The sequence below is a fragment of the Bidens hawaiensis genome, unplaced genomic scaffold (genome assembly GCF_021521415.1).
Source record: "Bidens hawaiensis isolate Kalapana, Puna unplaced genomic scaffold, B.hawaiensis_p1.1 tig00028064_1, whole genome shotgun sequence".
NCBI lineage: Eukaryota > Viridiplantae > Streptophyta > Magnoliopsida > Asterales > Asteraceae > Bidens > Bidens hawaiensis.
This window is the reverse complement of record NW_027494566.1, coordinates 54,636-73,569: the sequence shown is the minus strand read 5'-3', so window position 1 is coordinate 73,569 and position 18,934 is coordinate 54,636. Positions and strand designations below refer to the sequence as shown.

The 18,934-nt window shown below is 37.3% G+C and overlaps 1 protein-coding gene and 1 pseudogene across 1 annotated transcript; both read left to right on the top strand.

Moving 5' to 3' along the window:
- The first annotated feature begins 15,700 nt into the window (after positions 1-15,700).
- Positions 15,701-16,159, top strand: LOC143576312 (RING-H2 finger protein ATL70-like). The gene has a single exon (XM_077060429.1). It carries the CDS (start codon positions 15,701-15,703, stop codon positions 16,157-16,159), a length of 459 nt encoding a protein of 152 aa, XP_076916544.1.
- Positions 16,160-18,115: 1,956 nt separating this feature from the next.
- On the top strand, positions 18,116-18,607 carry LOC143576311 (RING-H2 finger protein ATL70 pseudogene; annotated as a pseudogene).
- The last annotated feature ends 327 nt before the right edge of the window (positions 18,608-18,934 follow it).

The following is an 18,934-nucleotide window of genomic DNA, read 5'->3' as shown; positions in this document are numbered from 1 at the left end:
TGATGTTTTACCATATCATTACTATTTTATCATATTAGTGGAGTGGATTCATGTCTAGGTAGTTTGTTGGATTGATTGTGTTCTTGTGTTTTTACTTGCTTATTTTCATTGTATGCTAGTTTAGTTAATTAAAATTCAAAGTGAGATTTACTTGTTCGGTTGACCATCTACAGAGATTTAGTACTAGAAAGTTTTCGTGTCCATGGATTGATACTCGGTTCTTGCCAACACTTTATTACAAACGACAGGTACACTTGCCTTTCGTGTGTGGTTTAGTTGTAGGTGAAAACCTATTTTAAAACCCGATTTGTGTGGAACTTTTACTTAAATATTTATATATATATTCACACACGTCAGTGATGACTTGCTAGTTAAAGTTTCATAAGTTTATATTAATTTCATGAATTTGGCTACTTTAGTGTAATCTTAGGTGGTTAGAATGTTGTTCATGTTAGCTTTTCTTTGATTATGAGACTTTGTTGTTTTGACAAACAAGTTAGTCTATGTTTATCTCTTGATTGAAAACCCATCATGATGATTATTTGTTAGTATTAGGTTGCTTTATTGAAATATAGTATTTATGTTTAGATTCATGATGTTTTACCATATCATTGCTATTTTGTCATGTTAGTAGAGTGGATTCTTGTCTAGGTAGTTTGTTGGATTGATTGTTTTTCGTGTATTTTTACTTGCTTTGTTTTCATTGTATGCCAGTTTAATTAGTTAAATATCCAAATCAAGATTTATTTGTTCGGTTGGTCATTTACAAAGATTTAGTACTAAAAAGTTGTCGTGTCCATGGATTGATACTCGGTTCTTACCGACACTTTATTACAAACGATAGGTACACTTTCCTTTCGTGTGTGGTTTATTTGTAGGTGAAAACCTATTTTAAAACCCAATTTGTGTGGAACTTTTACTTAAATATTTATATATATATTCACACACGTCAAGTTTTTGGCGCCTTTGCCGGGGATACGGTGAATTTTTGAGAACGATCCAAGTATTCGGTTGAGCCTTGTTTATATTTTCGGTCTAATTTATTTTACTTTATTTCCTTTTTTTATTCATCTTTTTTTTTCAAATTTTAGTGTCTTTTACTTGTTTAGTTAACTTTTTTATTTCCGTAGCCACTTTGTGTATTTTTATTATTTTTTATTTTTATATCTTTTGCTTTATTCAATATTTAGTTTATTTTTCTTCATATATATTTGGTTCCCGTGATCCTTTTTGTTTGAGTGTTCCTTGCAGTGATACCTATGGAGCAGCACTACTATGGAGATTATTGTGAAGGATACCATTATGATGACGGGAATTATCACATGGAGGTTTGGTACGAGATATGTGGGGAACCCCATCACACACATGATTGTTATTATTCACCTGGGTGTCCCACCAATTTTAATGAAGAACCTTACCCTTATTCACAACCATTTGAGGGTCCCAACATACCACCTTCCCAACTCGATCTTAGCACGGGATTTCGAGAGTATTGGGCACAAAGAATGAAATGTTAGGACGCGATGCTCGAAAAAGGCATGCATGATATTGGGATACCGCTACCGATACTCGATACTCGTGAATCCGAGGAACAACTCCGTAGATTAGAGGCCCAAAGTATCGTTATCAATGAACTTTGTGCTAACTATCGTCGGGAGAGTTTGCCTTGCAACACGAATCACACTGTATATTGGGATGATAATGATGATGATGAAATTAACGAACCAAAATCCTCATCCATTGTTGTGTTGGAGAAAGCTCAAGAACCGGAGACCATAATGGACGAAGTGCAAATTTCAAGCTCACAAAGTACCGCAAAAGTCCCACCTCCGGTTCATATTATTCCTTCTTGGGATGACGAGTTTGGGGACGAGTTGTTGGGTATACCACTCATGGAAGTGAATGAAGAAGATTTTGACCCAATTGGTGATCTTAATGAATTAGAAGCATTATTATTTGGAAAACCAATCATGGAAGTCAAGAAAGAACCGCACCAAAAAGAAAATTTGCAAGTGAGTGGGTTCACCAACAAACCAATAACTATGGTGACATCCGATTCACTACCTTGCAATAAAGAATGTCCGACCATGGATGAGCATGATGGTGGATAGCCACCCAGATCAAAAACACCACGGGAGAGGGCATGGAGAAATCCGAACCAACCACAGTTCAAGGCGTGTCAATGGTCATATGAACACATCAAAAGTATAAAGAAATGCCGAAATGATCGCCTTCTTCACTACATAAAATGTATCAGGTTTGGTCCGGGTAAATTTAAGTGTTGGTGGCATGACCCGTTTATTTATTTTTTCTAAAACACTTTTTATGTTTACCATCAATTTCTTACAAACCCTTGGTAAACTCATCAAACTAAACGGGTCGTATAACAATTTTCAATATCAAAGAGCCACCCGTTAATAAGGGGTTGTGAGTCTAGCTATTGACTGTTGCGAAATGTAGCATGTTTAGGATTTTCATGTGTTTTGGTTATGGTAGTACATAGGGTTGCACTGTTTTCCCTCGTTGGTGCAGCCCATTTGTGTGTTTTTTTAAGTGCTTTGTTTTGTTGCAAACTATATATTGATGGTTTGGATTATGTTGGTTTTGGGATGATGTTTGTTGGATGCTTTTATTATATATGATGGGTTTATAATGTGTTTGTTAGTATGTCAGTGGCATGTTTTGGTTTCTTTAGCTTTGGATGCTTTCGCGCGTTGCCGGGTCTTTGGTTTTGGCAAATTACTGAAAATTTCAGAGGAGTTTTCTGTTCTCTCTTTTGCACTTACTTTTATAGTTGTACAACGAGGGCGTTGTACAATTCAAGTGTGGGGAGGGAATTTGAACTTTGTTTATCTAAAACTAATTAATTTTTTTTTTTTGCAAAACTTCTAAATAGTTTTTTGTAACAAATAATAACCATTAAGCAATTTTTAATTCAAACTTTAATTGCATTGTCCTGAAGCACAAATCATTAAGACATTCAAGCCGAAAATCTTTAAAAAGGCATACATTTAAACATGACAAAAAAAAGATTCACATTCTTACTTTGCAAAATTTACCCATTCCGCCCGTTTCCGTGAGTTAGCCTCGTCAGTTGTTTTTGCTCATGTTTTTGCGGGCAATTGAGTGAGCCGGGTGATTATTGCAAGTAGAACTTGTTTTTGGCATGCATTTCAAACCATATACACATACATAGTATAAACCATTTGAGGAATTTAGGATAAACCCATGTCTAGCCATTTTTCACTTATATATCCCTTACCCATATTATTCCCCTAGTAGCCCATGTTTAGCCTTTTCCCGTGTTTTTATTTTTCGCACTATTTTTATCGCCCACTTAGTCATAAAGCCTTTTATTTTTCACCCATTTTTTGTTAGAAATCCGGTTCGGCTAAGTTAGTTTGTTTTTCATTTCATTTTCATGTATTTTATCACTTGGGAATATTAGAAGCACAATGCTATCTCCCAAAGTGTTTTATTAGTTTGTATTCATTTGTATAGTCTTTATGCAAAAAAAAACCAAAAAAAAAGGAGAAAAAAAAATTGTTACAAGAAAAGAAGAGAAGAATAAGAAATTTGGTTCATCCCATATTGATGAAGTTTGATTTCAAAGGGCAATTTTTGGTTCGTTAGCTCTCGGTTCATTTAGACCACTTGGTTTAGTTAGTAGTTACTTTTCATTTATAGCTAGCTTAGTTCCGGATTTTCTAGCCTTTTAGTCACTTTTCCCAAAAATTCATCACCCTAACCCTAAGCCAAATTACAACCCTCAAGTACTCGTGTTTTATGCTATGTATGTGTCGGTTAGATTTGAGCCTTAAACAAGCCTATGCTTTGTTTGGTCATCGTCTTGGCAACGAGTGTTCTCAACATACAATATTACATGTATGATCACTAAATATAGCCGAGTGTATAAGTGAACATTGTGAGGTTTGCAAGGTGGCAATGTGATGGCAACAAATGTAATGTTCTTTAGACTATGTCTTCATTTTTAATAGGCTTGTTTGGAAACATCAATAGTGCTTGCTTGTAAATCTTTTAAAAACTTTGAATAATTATTGCTTGCGGGTTATTCTTGTTTTTGTGGAGTTTGTTTTATATGCTTGAGGACAAGCAAAGTTCAAGTATGGGGATGTTTGATGTAACACAAAGTGTACACCTTTTAGCATTAAATTATCCTCTTATTTTGGTAAAACTCCATGCAAATTCGTTGTATTCAGTACTTATTTGAGTTATTTATGAATTTGCAGGTCCGGGCGCACGCCCGACGAAGAAACGATGAAAAGATGGCGTTTTTCGGACAAAAATCAAGAATTTGCCAAAAGTGCATGACCATGCTAAGAAAGTGCATGACCATGCTGAGCCGGTGCATGACCATGCTAAGGAAGTATATGACCATGCTGACCAAACTGCACCATCATGCGCTTTTAGTGCACCACCATGCACCTTTATTGGAACCCGTGCACATCTGATACCATGCCAAAGTGCATGGCCATGCTATGAAAGTGCATGACCATGCACCTTTATTGGAACCCGTGCACAACTGATACTGTGCCAAAGTGCATGACCATGCTATGAAAGTGCATGACCATGCTGAGAAACTTCACCATCATGCACTTTATGTGCATGATGGTGCACCTTTATTGGAACCCGTGCACATCTACTATCGTGCCAAAAGTGAAACTGCACCATCATGCACTTCCGAGGGCACGAGCCCGTGCACTATCCGATGCTGAGGACAAGACACATTAATTTTGAAAGTGAACTAGCTAGTGCCGGAAATGCACGACCATGCACTTTTTGTGCATGACCGTGCACCTTTTTGGAACATGCAACTCTGAGCATCCGAAAGTGAAAGTTTGACTTACCCAAAATAGTGCACGACCATGCACTTTTTGTGCATGACCATGCACTTTGACCAGAAGCTTATAAACACTTGTTTTCACTTCATTTTGGTGTGTGGAGTCTTGGGGATTCTCTCCCAACCAAGCGCAGCAATTTTTGGGGATTCTTGGAGGCCTCCACCAACACAAGATTCATTATTCCATCCTTCAATCCTTGCTTGATCTTAGTTTGCATTCCTTTGTTCTTGAACATGTTTTGTAAGCTTTTTTCTAGTTTGATTGTAGTTGTATTAAGCCTTATGGGCTAATTACTTTTGCTATCTAGACAATGTTGAAACTCTTATTAATGTAATATATTATCTATGCATGGTTTTGGTAAAGTGGTTTTCTTTCAAGAATATGGTTGAATTTATAAGTTGATATTGATGGTGTTCATGCTTGTTATGTTACATAACCTTGTTAGTTTTGCAAATGTTTAGGCATTCATGTTGGAAAACTATGTTCTAGATGTTTGTTTGTAAACTTTGAATGTTCATGAAATCTTTGTTTACATTATAAGTTAGGAATGACTAGTAAAAATTAACTTGGTTATATAATTATTGATGAGTATGAAACCCTACACTTAATATTAGAAAATTGATGAGTGTTGTTATTTTGACAATCGTCAATTTCAGGTTAACTCCGTTAACTCAACTCCGTCAATTCAAACTTAAAGATCATTGAATCTATAACGCACACTTCATTACATTTAAACTAGGGTTTAAATGACGCTTAACACTTACTACATGTGTAGTCTTTCGGGATTTGCACCGAAACGCAAACGAGTTGACGCAAACGATTGATGAATAAACGAAAAACGTCAAAACAATAATTATGTGATAATTATGTGTTAACATATGTGTTACTTGATTACATTTCGGTCCGAGGTGAGAGAAGCGGCATGACCACCAGCGTCATTACCCTTATGAAGGCGCAGAAGTAACTACGAAAGGGTCATCCGGCAATTTTTGACGCAGATTGTTGAGAAACCCGCGGAGGATAAACGAATTGAAGATATACCGGTTGTGCGAGATTTTCCGGAAGTTTTCCCGGAGGATTTGCCCGGACTCCCTCCTATTCGTCAAGTCGAATTCCAAATCGAGTTGACACCCGGTGCAGCACCCATAGCACGAGCCCCGTATCGGCTCGCACCGGCGGAACTTCAGGAGTTGTCCACTCAGTTGCAAGATTTGTTGGATAAGGGTTTTATCCGACCTAGCTCATCGCCGTGGGGAGCCCCTGTCTTGTTTGTCCGAAAGAAAGACGGGACTTTCCGAATGTGCATCGACTACCGGGAATTGAACAAGGTGACGGTCAAGAACCGTTATCCTTTACCCCGAATTGATGATTTGTTTGACCAGCTTCAAGGATCGAGTTACTACTCGAAGATCGATCTGCGATCTGGTTACCATCAGCTTAGAGTGCGCGAAGAAGATATCTCAAAGACGGCTTTCAGAACACGGTATGGTCACTACGAGTTTTCGGTTATGCCTTTTGGCCTAACCAACGCACCAGCCGTATTTATGGATCTCATGAATCGAGTATGCAAGGCGTACCTCGACAAGTTTGTGATTGTTTTCATAGATGATATTCTCGTCTACTCCAAGAACGAGACTGACCACGAAGAGCACTTAAGGGTAATTCTGGAACTATTGAAGAAGGAACAACTGTATGCTAAACTCTCGAAATGTGAATTTTGGCTTCGCGAGGTTCACTTTTTAGGACATGTGATCAACGAGAATGGTATCCATGTCGATCCCGGTAAGGTAGAGGCCATCAAAAAAAAAACTGGGAAGCACCTAAGACTCCGACTGAGGTGTGACAATTCCTAGGACTGGCCGGCTACTACCGGCGTTTCATCGAGGGATTTTCAAAGATTGCTCAACCCCTCACCGCTTTGACTCACAAGGGCACTAAGTACAATTGGGGTGACGCGCAAGAATCCGCTTTTCAACTGTTGAAAACCAAGCTTTGTAGCGCCCCTATTTTAGCCCTCCCCGAGGGAACGGAAAATTTTGAGGTACACTGTGACGCATCTATACAAGGTCTCGGTTGTGTGCTGATGCAACTCGAGAAGGTTATAGCCTACGCCTCTCGACAACTACGGGTTCACGAGAAGAACTACACGACCCATGATTTGGAACTTGGAGCTGTGGTGTTTGCTCTTAAGATATGGAGGCATTACTTGTACGGTACCAAGTTTACCATTTACACCGACCACAAGAGTCTCCAGCATATCTACGATCAGAAGGAGCTGAACATGCGACAGCGTCGTTGGGTCGAGCTGCTCAAAGATTATGATTGTGCCATCAAGTACCACCCTGGCAAGGCCAATGTGGTGGCCGACGCCCTCAGCAGAAAAGAAACAGATAAACCCAGACGGGTGAGAGCATTGCAACTCACGATTCATGCCAGCTTACCCGATCAGATTCGCGATGCGCAACTTGAAGCTTTGAAAGATGACAATCTTCCATCGGAACTCATGCGGGGCATGAACAAGCAACTTGAAACCAGATCGGACGGGGTCCGATATTTTGAGAACCGGATTTGGGTTCCACGATACGGAGAGTTGAGAACTCTAGTGATGGACGAAGCTCACAAGTCCCGATATTCTATCCACCCTGGCTCAGATAAAATGTATCATGATTTAAAGGCACTTTACTGGTGGCCGAACATGAAAGCCGACATTGCCACCTACGTGAGCAAATGCTTGACTTGTGCCAGAGTCAAGATAGAATACCAGAAACCATCTGGTCTACTGCAACAACCGGAACTCCCAATGTGGAAATGGGAACACATCTCAATGGATTTTATTACGGGTTTACCTAAGACACCGACGGGATGCGATACCATCTGGGTGATCGTTGACTGGTTGACTAAATCGGCACACTTCCTAGCGATTAAAGAAACGGACAAAATGGAAAGACTGACTCGTGTTTACATGAAGGAAGTAGTGTCGAGACACGGAGTGCCTGTCTCGATCATTTTCGATCGAGATTCTCGCTTCACTTCGCACTTTTGGAAGTCGCTTCAAAGCGCACTAGGCACCCGTCTTGATATGAGTACAGCATACCATCCTCAGACGGATGGGCAAAGTGAACGAACTATTCAGAATCTGGAGGATGTGTTGCGTGCATGCGTTTTGGATTTCGGAAAAAGTTGGGAACCCCACTTACCTTTGGCAGAGTTTTCGTATAATAACAGCTACCACGCAAGTATTAAGGCAGCGCCGTTTGAAGCGCTGTACGGACGGAAGTGTCGATCACCACTCTGCTGGGCAGAGGTGGGTGACAGCCAAATCACTGGTCCAGAACTGGTACTCGAAACTTCGGAAAAGATTGTTCAAATCCGAAATCGCATGGCAGCAGCACGAGATCGCCAAAAGAGTTACGCCGACAAGCGCCGAAAACCTCTCGAATTTCAAGTGAACGATCGAGTGTTACTCAAAGTCTCACCTTGGAAAGGTGTGGTTTGCTTTGGGAAGCGAAACAAACTCAACCCACGGTATGTTGGTCCGTACCGGATAACTGAGCGCATTGGTCCGGTGGCGTACCGACTGGACCTACCAACAGAACTCAGTGGCGTACACGATGTATTCCACGTATCAAATTTGAAGAAATGCCTGTCCGATGAAACCCAAGTAGTTCCTTTGGAGGAACTGCAAGTTGATGAACAGTTACGTTTCATTGAGGAACTAGTCGAGGTTTTGGATTGGGAAACCAAAACGCTCAAGCACAGCAAAATTCCAATCGTTAAGGTTCGATGGAACTCGAGACGTGGACCGGAGTTCACGTGGGAACGCGAGGATCAAATGATGAAAAAGTATCCTCACCTTTTTGAAGGGCTAACCAAACACAGAAAACCGCGAAACTCGGCAAACCGTCAGACATCACCGGAGGTATGAATTAAATTTCGGGACGAAATTTCTTTCTACTAGGGGATGATATGACAAACTGAAATTTTTTTTCTTACTCTTTCAGACTCTCATCACGACTTGACTCAAATTTTCGGGACGAAAATTCTTTAACATGGGAATGATGTGACAATCGTCAATTTCAGGTTAACTCTGTTAACTCAACTCCGTCAATTCAAACTTAAAGATCATTGAATCTATAACGCACACTTCATTACATTTAAACTAGGGTTTAAATGACGCTTAACACTTACTACATGTGTAGTCTTTCGGGATTTGCACCGAAACGCAAACGAGTTGACGCAAACGATTGATGAATAAACGAAAAACGTCAAAACAATAATTATGTGATAATTATGTGTTAACATATGTGTTACTTGATTATATTGTGTGTAATACTAGACAAGAACTAAGAACTAAGTTAGTTAAGTTAGAAAAACAACACTTGAAAGTAGAGGGACTTGAGTGTAACTTGTGTGTTTATAAATAGATCCTTAACCTTAACCCTAACTTATTATTATTCTAAACCTAAGTGTCGATCGGAACCCTCTCCTCACCTCTCCTTGGCTGCCGTCCATCAATACACACACATACAACACCAAATCAAGTGTTTGATTGAAGAACTAGGTGCTAGGAAGGTATAATTGATCATCCTTTACATTCTTGTTGATTGATTTTGATGTTTGTTGGGTTAATAACAAACCCTAGCTGGCCGATTTCATGAGTGCATATAGTTAATATGATTGTTGTTATTTGGATGATGATTTGATAACTAGATTGAATCTTGTTGCATGGTGATTGTTGTGTCTTTGATTTAAGTTCAAACACAAACCCTAATCAAGTATGTAATATGTAATTGATGTGCATGGATGGTGTTTATGGAGTCTAGAGGGTCATATGAATGCATGATAGTCCATAGGTTGTTATTATGTTGAGTTTGGATGCAAACAGTTTCTGGACAGAATGTGTATATGATGTTTAAGTGACTGTAACGAAGTGTAAACGTGAAAATTGGTTGAGATTATTGGTACTGCAGTAAACTAGGTTGAGTCTAGTTTCTATAAAGTATAAATTTGTAATTTTTGGACAAGTAGAAGTTAACTTTTATGATTTTACAAAAACGTTGTGCAAAGCTGAACTGTTAGACCTGCTGTTAGGTTGTTTTGTAAATATTATATTTCACGAACTACGAGACCAATTGGGTTGGTTCCACTTCTGGAAGTTGACTCATTGAGTTAGGGACCTAACCCAAGTGGTCTTGCATTTATTGGATTTTTCGTTTAACGGGAATTGCAAATAACATTCTGTTGTGCATGAATCTGACTGTTATGAGTTTGCTGTAATGATTTGATGATTGTGAGAAAACTATGAGGAATAAAAATGTAATAAAATATGTTCTGGAAACCTAAGACGTATGTGCTTCTGTGATGATTTTTGGTAAATTAGTTGAGATGCTATGATCGGTGAAGTAGTACAATCTTTCTAGTAGGATTTCTGTCTCGGTGAAACTAGCTGCTGAGTTTTGTGAAAATGCATGAAATATGATACTTGCTAATTTATTATCGTGTTTTGACCAAATTGCCCTTGAGGGGAATGATTGCAAGATAATTGTCGTGCTTTGACTAAAATGCCCTTGCGGGGAATAACTGCTAATTGATTGTCATAATTTGACCAAAATGCCCTTATGGGGAATAATGGCTAGTTGATTGTTAATTGTTGACCAAAATGCCCTTACGGGGAAAAATTGCTCGTAATGTACGTTATGAATACATGACACGTATATGATTGCTTACACATGTGATGTGTCACAAAAACACTTGTTAAAGTCACACACGATTCACGAACGAAACACGAAACATGTTATGTGCATAGGTATGATGTGCCGGGTCTAGAGACTCGATAATATTCCGACACTTAGAAAAATCTCTTTGTTGTTTTAGAACGTTAGAGAGAGTTTTCGGTGACGCGCATCTTGGTGATTTAATTTGGGAAATTCTTCGCAAACAGTGAGTTTCACTTTCCCCTCTTTAAACTGTTTTCAAACGCTTTTCACTTGGGGGAGATAACATACTCCACAACACATTTAAGATTTTGTTATAAATTATATATCACTTGTAAAGGCTAAGTGGCAAACGAAACATTTGAAGTCCTACACATCGAACCGGTTAATATTTAGAATAGCGAGTCACTGTTGAGTAGTACTACTGGGTTTGACAAACCCCACCCAACGCTAAACTCGACCGGAGGTCGAGCGGGTGTAATTTTGGCTAACACGTACCATGGTCTGGAGGACCTGGTGACAAGGCACTTACTAAACGAGTCAGCTTCGGTGTCGAACACTTAGTAATACTTGTTGTATAGACTAGCTACCTATCGATATATAATTTGACATAACACTATCTGGTAACGCAAAACGCTTAACGCAAAAAGCCGTAACGTGGTTACGCAAAACCCTTAACGCAAAACGCCGTAACGTGGTTACGCAAAACGCTTAACGCAAAACGCCGTAACGTGGTTACGCAAAACGCTAAACGATTTATTTTATATAACTTGTGAACTCACCAACCTTGTGTTGACACTTTTAGTATGTTATTCTCAGGTAGCCGAGGCGGGCGCGCGGTTTAGGAACATGCATTGATTGAAAACGCTTTTGTCCTGCAAACTTATTTTTAACGATTATCTTTGGTTTTAAGTCGTCCTGCGTGACGCAACTTTTGATTAAAGGTTTTTACGCTTCCGCATTTAAATTACTCGTAAACGTTTTCATGGTTTTGAAACTTTAATTTATGGTTTGATTATAACTGATGATTCCGATTCTGCCAGTTCACACCCTCTGACGGTAAAACTCCGTTAGTGGATTTTGAGGGTGTGACAGTTATGATTCTTGACTTCGTGATGACTTGCTAGTTAAAGTTTCATAAGTTTATATTAATTTCATGAATTTGGCTACTTTAGTGTAATCTTAGGTGGTTAGAATGTTGTTCATGCTAGCTTTCCTTTGATTATGAGACTTTGTTGTTTTGACAAACAAGTTAGTCTATGTTTATCTCTTGATTGAAAACCCATCATGATGATTATTTGCTAGTATTAGGTTGCTTTATTGAAATCTAGTATTTATGTTTAGATTCATGATGTTTTGCCATATCATTGCTATTTTGTCATGTTAGTAGAGTGGATTCTTGTCTAGGTAGTTTGTTGGATTGATTGTTTTTCGTGTATTTTTACTTGCTTTGTTTTCATTGTATGCTAGTTTAATTAGTTAAATATCCAAATCAAGATTTATTTGTTCGGTTGGTCATTTACAAAGATTTAATACTAAAAAGTTGTCGTGTCCATGGATTGATACTCGGTTCTTACCGACACTTTATTACAAACGATAGGTACACTTGCCTTTCGTGTGTGGTTTAGTTGTAGGTGAAAACCTATTTTAAAACCCGATTTGTGTGGAACTTTTACTTAAATATTTATATATATATTCACACACATCAGTCACTGGACAGACCTATCGCGTACCGCGATATAGGTATGTCGAGTCACACGTATAGGCCTGCCACGTGTTGACACGTGGCAGTCGCCGCTCCACGTGGTGACACGTGGCAACACATGGTGCCATCGTGTGCCACGTGTCAACACGTTGTCAGACACCCCATCGCGGTACGCGATGGGTGTCTCCTCTGACTCGTCGCGTAGCGCGATGGGTCAGGAAAACCAATTTTTCATTTTTAACCCTCAAGTTTGGATTTTGGCAATTTTAGTCCCTAGACTTTGGAAAGTTGATACTTTGAACTCGAAATTTTCACGTTGTTACAATGTCGATAAGTAACAATTCTCAATAGTTTTTGGATTTGGATTCGTTTATTTTGTTTATTTGTGTTTGATGAAGAATAATTATTGCATGTTTTTTCTGCCTTTTTGTTTACCATGTCACTCCATGTACTAGATTTGAAGGTTGACTATTTCTTGTCACCTGCTTTTAACAAATATAAAAGATAGGTCTAGTTTAGGAGATAAACAAATGCATAAAGCGGTCAGTTGAAGGGTTAAAAATATTAAATGAAATAGGCAAGAAATAGCACAGTATAAACTTGGTTATCGGAAACATACAAGAAAAAAAAACTTTATTAAAACGCTAGCACTGATATAGCCACCAAAACACCACGTACAAGACCACCACAAAACACAAACAGAAAACTAGAAATGTTTTCAAAATCTATGGATTCAATTTTGACAACTACAAAAATTTTTGTTTTGAAAATTTAAGGATGCAATTGTTATTTTTAAAATTTAACCTTCAAAACACCAATCATCCATGAAATTGTATTCTTTCATGTATCTAAGAAGAATTCAATTTATTTTTTCAATTGTTATTATAAACATATAACCTTCAAAACAAACAATCATCAACTTCAATGATCAAATGTTGAATTTTTAAACTAAGACAAAAGTCATAACACAATGCTACCATTGATCATCTATGTAAATATATAATAATATTAAATGTCACTTTGAACATCAAAATTGAGATGATCCCAACCCATATCATATCTATGCTTAAGACTAAAACCCCATTGACCCAATATAAACAAAAAATAAGCGGACTGTTTTGAGAACATACAAGCAAAAAATATATGATGACCCATGCAGGTCTCGAATATGTGACCTTTGTGTTATTAGCACGGCGCTCTATCGAACATAGCTAATAGATCGAACACGTTTGCTTGCAAGTTCTCAGCCCCTTAACAACAATACAGATTTTGATATAAATAAGAACTTGATAACCATATATCATCATCTTATCTTACTTGAGTGAAATGTGAAAACGTCATCACCTATGTGGCACTTACGTGTCTTGCCTATGTGGCATTTCACATTTAACATCTCACGCCTTCAATAACACGTAGTCTAAGGTCATACGACTATACGAGTACGTTTAATCAACTATAAATATAGAATCCTATGAATATTATAATACACATAAACATCAGTTCTGTAACCGTTAATCTCATACATTACGGTTATAACAGAATATTTATGTGATTCTTAAAGTTTTATACATAATTTTAGTGTTATGTTCAACAATTATATGATAATTACGAGTAGTTAGTTCCAACCACCATCCCTTTTGAATTCATGGTGAAGAAAATGATGCTATGGTCTATTTTTTATTCTCATATTCGTAAATGGAACTTTTGTTTTTTACACAATATTATATATATTATTATAATATTAAATTTCCTGATATTCGATGAGCTCTTTATATAAGAGTATTTGTTTATGTATACATATGATTAAGTCAATGCAGTATTATATGTGTAGGATATTATGAATTGATCAAGTATGGGTTGAGTAAAATTTTGTAAGATTTATTAACACGATGGTTTCTATGGTACGATCATATTGAGTTTTTGGTTCCAAACTCTCAATAGTTACAGCCTTACAGGTCTAGACTAATAGTTTGTCAAAGAGTAACATATTTAGTCCTTGAAATGAATGTTTGTTAAGTTTTCTGACAAATATTAAAAAAACATTGTACAAAATATCCTTACATCAAAAAACAAAATCTTCCTTGACTCAATCTTTTTTAATAAAAAAGTTACATATAAAAATGAAGTAAACAAACCTCCATAGGACCTAATCAACTATACCCGATCCCCTCCCCAACCTAACTTACGTTCTTCACATATTCTTACCATTTTTTTCCGGTCACACCGCAAACGTCTTTTTCCGCTCCTTGTTTTTTACCAACTCTCCCGAGAACCATCTTATCTTCAGCGACCAATACCAGACACAATTATCTGCCCTAAGTCCCTAACACCCTTCCTAGTCACCGCATTGCATCCCACCATAGCCAGTTAGCCACTACTACCAAGCATTTTTACCTGATCACCATCACCTAAACAAACGAGTAGAAACAACACTAGATCTGTTTGGGTGATCTAGTCGTCTCATAGGAGTTATTTGGTTCACATTTTAGACTAGTGATGGCCTATTAAATTATTAATACAGTGCAAACACACATTTTTCTTTTGCAAAGAAGAAAGTTGCAAATCCCATGTTTTCTGTCTTTTCATATAAAATCTAAGCTCTTTTAATGTCTGTTTAAACTTGGAAATTTGGCTTTTCTTATGGTGAGGGGTACGGAGAAAGATGGTTGCGATTATGCGAATCAAATAAGAAAATGGAGAAGATGACGTAGGGCGGACTACATGTGGGGTCGGTGTTTTACTTTTTATTTTATTTTATTTATTATCACACATTGTTTTTAACAATGATCCTAACACCCGAGTGAGTCTTCCTGAAAAGGATGTTAACCCTGCTTATTTTAACACTTCTCGTATGGCTCGGCAAGGAACACCATCAACCAAAAAAGCCACCATTATGGGAAAACCTCCTAGAGTCAGGTTTCACAATCGAGACCTTATTGATCCCAAGCTTAACCATCACCCACATATCATTTGATTAGAAGACCAATTGCATTTAAAACGCACGTACTTAACATAATAAGTTAACGTCAATACACTTCAATGTTACGTTCGTACAAACGACCGATCAAAAAGTGTAATTTCTGGAAATTAGATAAACCGCAATATGATCATGCCAAAGAAATATCCGTGTAATTAGTTCTAAACACAATAAGTAACATCTACTTACGTACATACATACGACACATGCTATTGTAAGCAAGCAAGTATGATGTATTATTTCGTGTATGTGCTGTATTTGTTTCAAATACATATTTATAGTTTATTAATGGTCTTTTTATATAATTTGTTTTTTTATATCAAAGTCCAAACTCCAAACCAAAGCCAGCCGCCGGCCAGTAAACCTTATATTATCTTCTTAGTTCACATATAAAAACAACCTCAAAGTTGACAATTCCTCCTCCTAGTACTCATCACACAACATGAGTAACACACCGATCACCGGTGATTCGTACAACACGGACAACATCGAAAAAGCAGGCAGCAGTGTTGGCTATATCCTAGGACTCACCTTATTCTTCAGCCTCATCATAATTACTTTCTCCTACGTTTCTTACAAGTGTACTCGTCGCATAAACTCTCAATCTGTACCAGCAGCTGAAGCTGAAGCTGATTGCCAGGTGTCTGGAGGTGTTGATGATGATGTACTCATAACTTACCCGACATTCACTTATGAAAAAATGACGACTAACAAAGGTGACTCTTCGGGTTTTTCTATTTGTCTAGCGGATTATAAACCGGACGACATTGTCCGGTTGTTGCCGGCTTGTGGGCACTTGTTTCATGTGAGTTGTGTGGATACGTGGTTGAAGGTTCATGCTACTTGTCCCGTGTGTAGGAACTCGCCGTTGCCGGTTAAACTAGCGGTTCAACAAAGTTAAATGTTGGAACTTGGATGATCATTAGACGTCCGGTGGTTTGTAAATTGTAATCATATGTTAAATGTTGATTTATTAATTTCAAATGAATTATGAAATGTGTATAAAATGAATATTTAATTTCATTGACAAAATAAATCATATTTTTAAGTTGTTTTGTTTTGTTATAGACGATTGTTGTGTAATTTCCTACATGGCGATGTGACGAGTTTTAGAAACTTAGCTTAACTAACATTTTAAAAGTTCATTATTTGTTGGTTGATAATGTCTTGAGAGAAATTTATATCATGCACAATAACAAATATATTAAGATTTAAGCATACGAAGATATCATCACATTGATATAAGAAGCTATGTTTGGGTGCTATTGACTAATCTACTTGTAACTTTCTCTCTAATCTTGGTGGCTTTATCTCTAATCTTGGTAGATATATACACCAATTATCCCCTCTCTAATGGAAGTGGTAAAAAAAACTTTTAAAAATATTTTATCAAACGTTGGTAAAAATCACCAAGTATTTCGTTAAATAATTATATAAATAATTCATCCAATTTTTACATTGAGATCACACAGATTCTTCTGCTCGTGTGTCAGTATATAAAAGCATCTCTAATGAAGATATATGATGATGCATGATGGTTTGTTGCCTTGTTGGCCTCTCTCTCTCTCTCTCTCTCTCTCTCTCTCGGGGGATGAGACAGTTTCTCCCCTCTCTCTTCCGGTTCTCTCTCTCTTTTTTTTCATCCACGGACGGTTGTTACATAGGACTGACAATTTTGTCCGGAGGAGCGTTGATAGATTTACTGGGGTTTGACTAACTATAAGCTGATTAGTAAACCAATGCCAACTTTTTTATAAATAATGTCTTGTAATGTTTATAATGCTATAAAAGTAGTTTTTGATCAATAGTTTTGTTATAGTCTCAACACATTCACTCGCGTCCCACATTCATTCAACTAATAGTTGGTGTATTTATATTTCTTTTGAAGGCATCATTGAAAGCAAAGTTTGTGGTTAATTAGCATGACAAAAAACCGAAACGTGATTTTACTTTACTAGTTCATACACACGTTTTAATATGAGTATTCTAATCCACATATCACAATAAGGCTAACATCTACCATAAGAAACGTATGCTAATATAGTAATTTTAATTTAATTGTAAGTTAACAATTAAAAAATCCTAAATTTCTCAATTGATTCTAACTTGAATGATTCAATATGATTAAAAATAAATATTATTTTAAACTAAGTTTTAAAAAAAATCGGTGTTACTCAAAGTCTGCAACTCAACCATCATCATACTATCATAGTTTGCAAATTCAAATTAAGAAAATATAAAAGCATCTTTAGCGGTAGGGTTTGTCTACCAACATTCCGTCACACCACCCTCTTATCTCTCATCTCTCTCCCATCTCAAAAGATCGCCCGCAACCCTTTGGGGTGGAGATGGTTGGCGCGCTCTCTCTCTCTCTCTTTCATCTGGATCTCTCTTTCATATATTTCCATCAAAACTGTACTAAGGTTCAAAACAATATAAAAGTGGATTTCCATACAACAAAATCACCAACCCTTTAGAGTTTAGACACTAGTTGGCTAAGACTTGTGAGCATTTACCAATATATCATACATGCCACCAAAAACGACAAGAAGTTGACTTTTTTTTATATACAAATACCACCAACCGCACCAAACAGTTATCCTTCTCAACGGCACCTTAAGAAACCATAATACAGCTTACTCCTAGTTTAATAAAATAATATTAATTATATGTCAATCTAACAACAAAATACCTTGAAAACAAAACAAAATTATCAACTACTTTTTATATGTTCTTTTATTAAGCTCAAAGGTCAGATTCCTTACTTCCCCATTATCTACCTGGCTTTTTAGAACTTTCTAATATAAACAACAAACTTTGACAACCTTAATCTCAAACTCAACAATCAACATTCAACATGAACACCACAACAAACAACCTAGGACCACCATACACCCCCGACTCCGGCAATCCGCAAGGCGGAGACGCCTACATATTCGTAGTCGGGTTCTTTTGTGTCGTGGTCCTTCTACTCTCCCTCTCCTACACTTCTTATTTTTGCAAACGCTCTCGGTCACAACCACCACCGTCTATTAGTTTCAGTACCACTGCCTACGATGACGCTGACAACCGCCGCCTTATTAGATTATCCTATGGCATTGATGAAGATGTTCTTGTCACATTTCCAACGTTTCTTCACTCCAACAAAGGTGAAACTGTCACAGCCTCTAGTTGCTCCATATGTTTGGCTGATTATAAACCGGCTGATGTAGTCCGGTTATTGCCGGCTTGTGGACATTTGTATCATGTGAGTTGTATAGATACGTGGTTGAAGGCCCATCCTACTTGTCCAATGTGTCGGAACATGCCGGGACCAACAGTTGGCGTCACGAGTTCACAAGAGGTTTAACCCTTTAAAAGGCATTATCCGTATTTTTTTTTTTTAAGTTTTCTAATTTTTCAATAGGCTAATATACATTTTTTATTTAAATTCATTCAATAGTGATTAATAGATGTTTAACTTGTTGACAATGACCAGACTTGATGCTGCTTTTAACTACTTGATTTAAATGAAGGGTGGCTAAATGCATCATTTATTGTTAAATTACCCTGTATTTGATTTAGACTAAATAGCGTAATTGACTTCTGACACGTCTCATTTCTATTCATAAACAAAACCAAGAAAGTTTTTGGCGCTATATGATGCTTTGAAAACTTTATTTTAATAGCGTTTGAA

Excerpts from the sequence above, each read along its gene's own strand:
- LOC143576312 (XM_077060429.1), top strand. The coding sequence starts at position 15,701 with ATGAGTAACACACCGATCACCGGTGATTCGTACAACACGGACAACATC.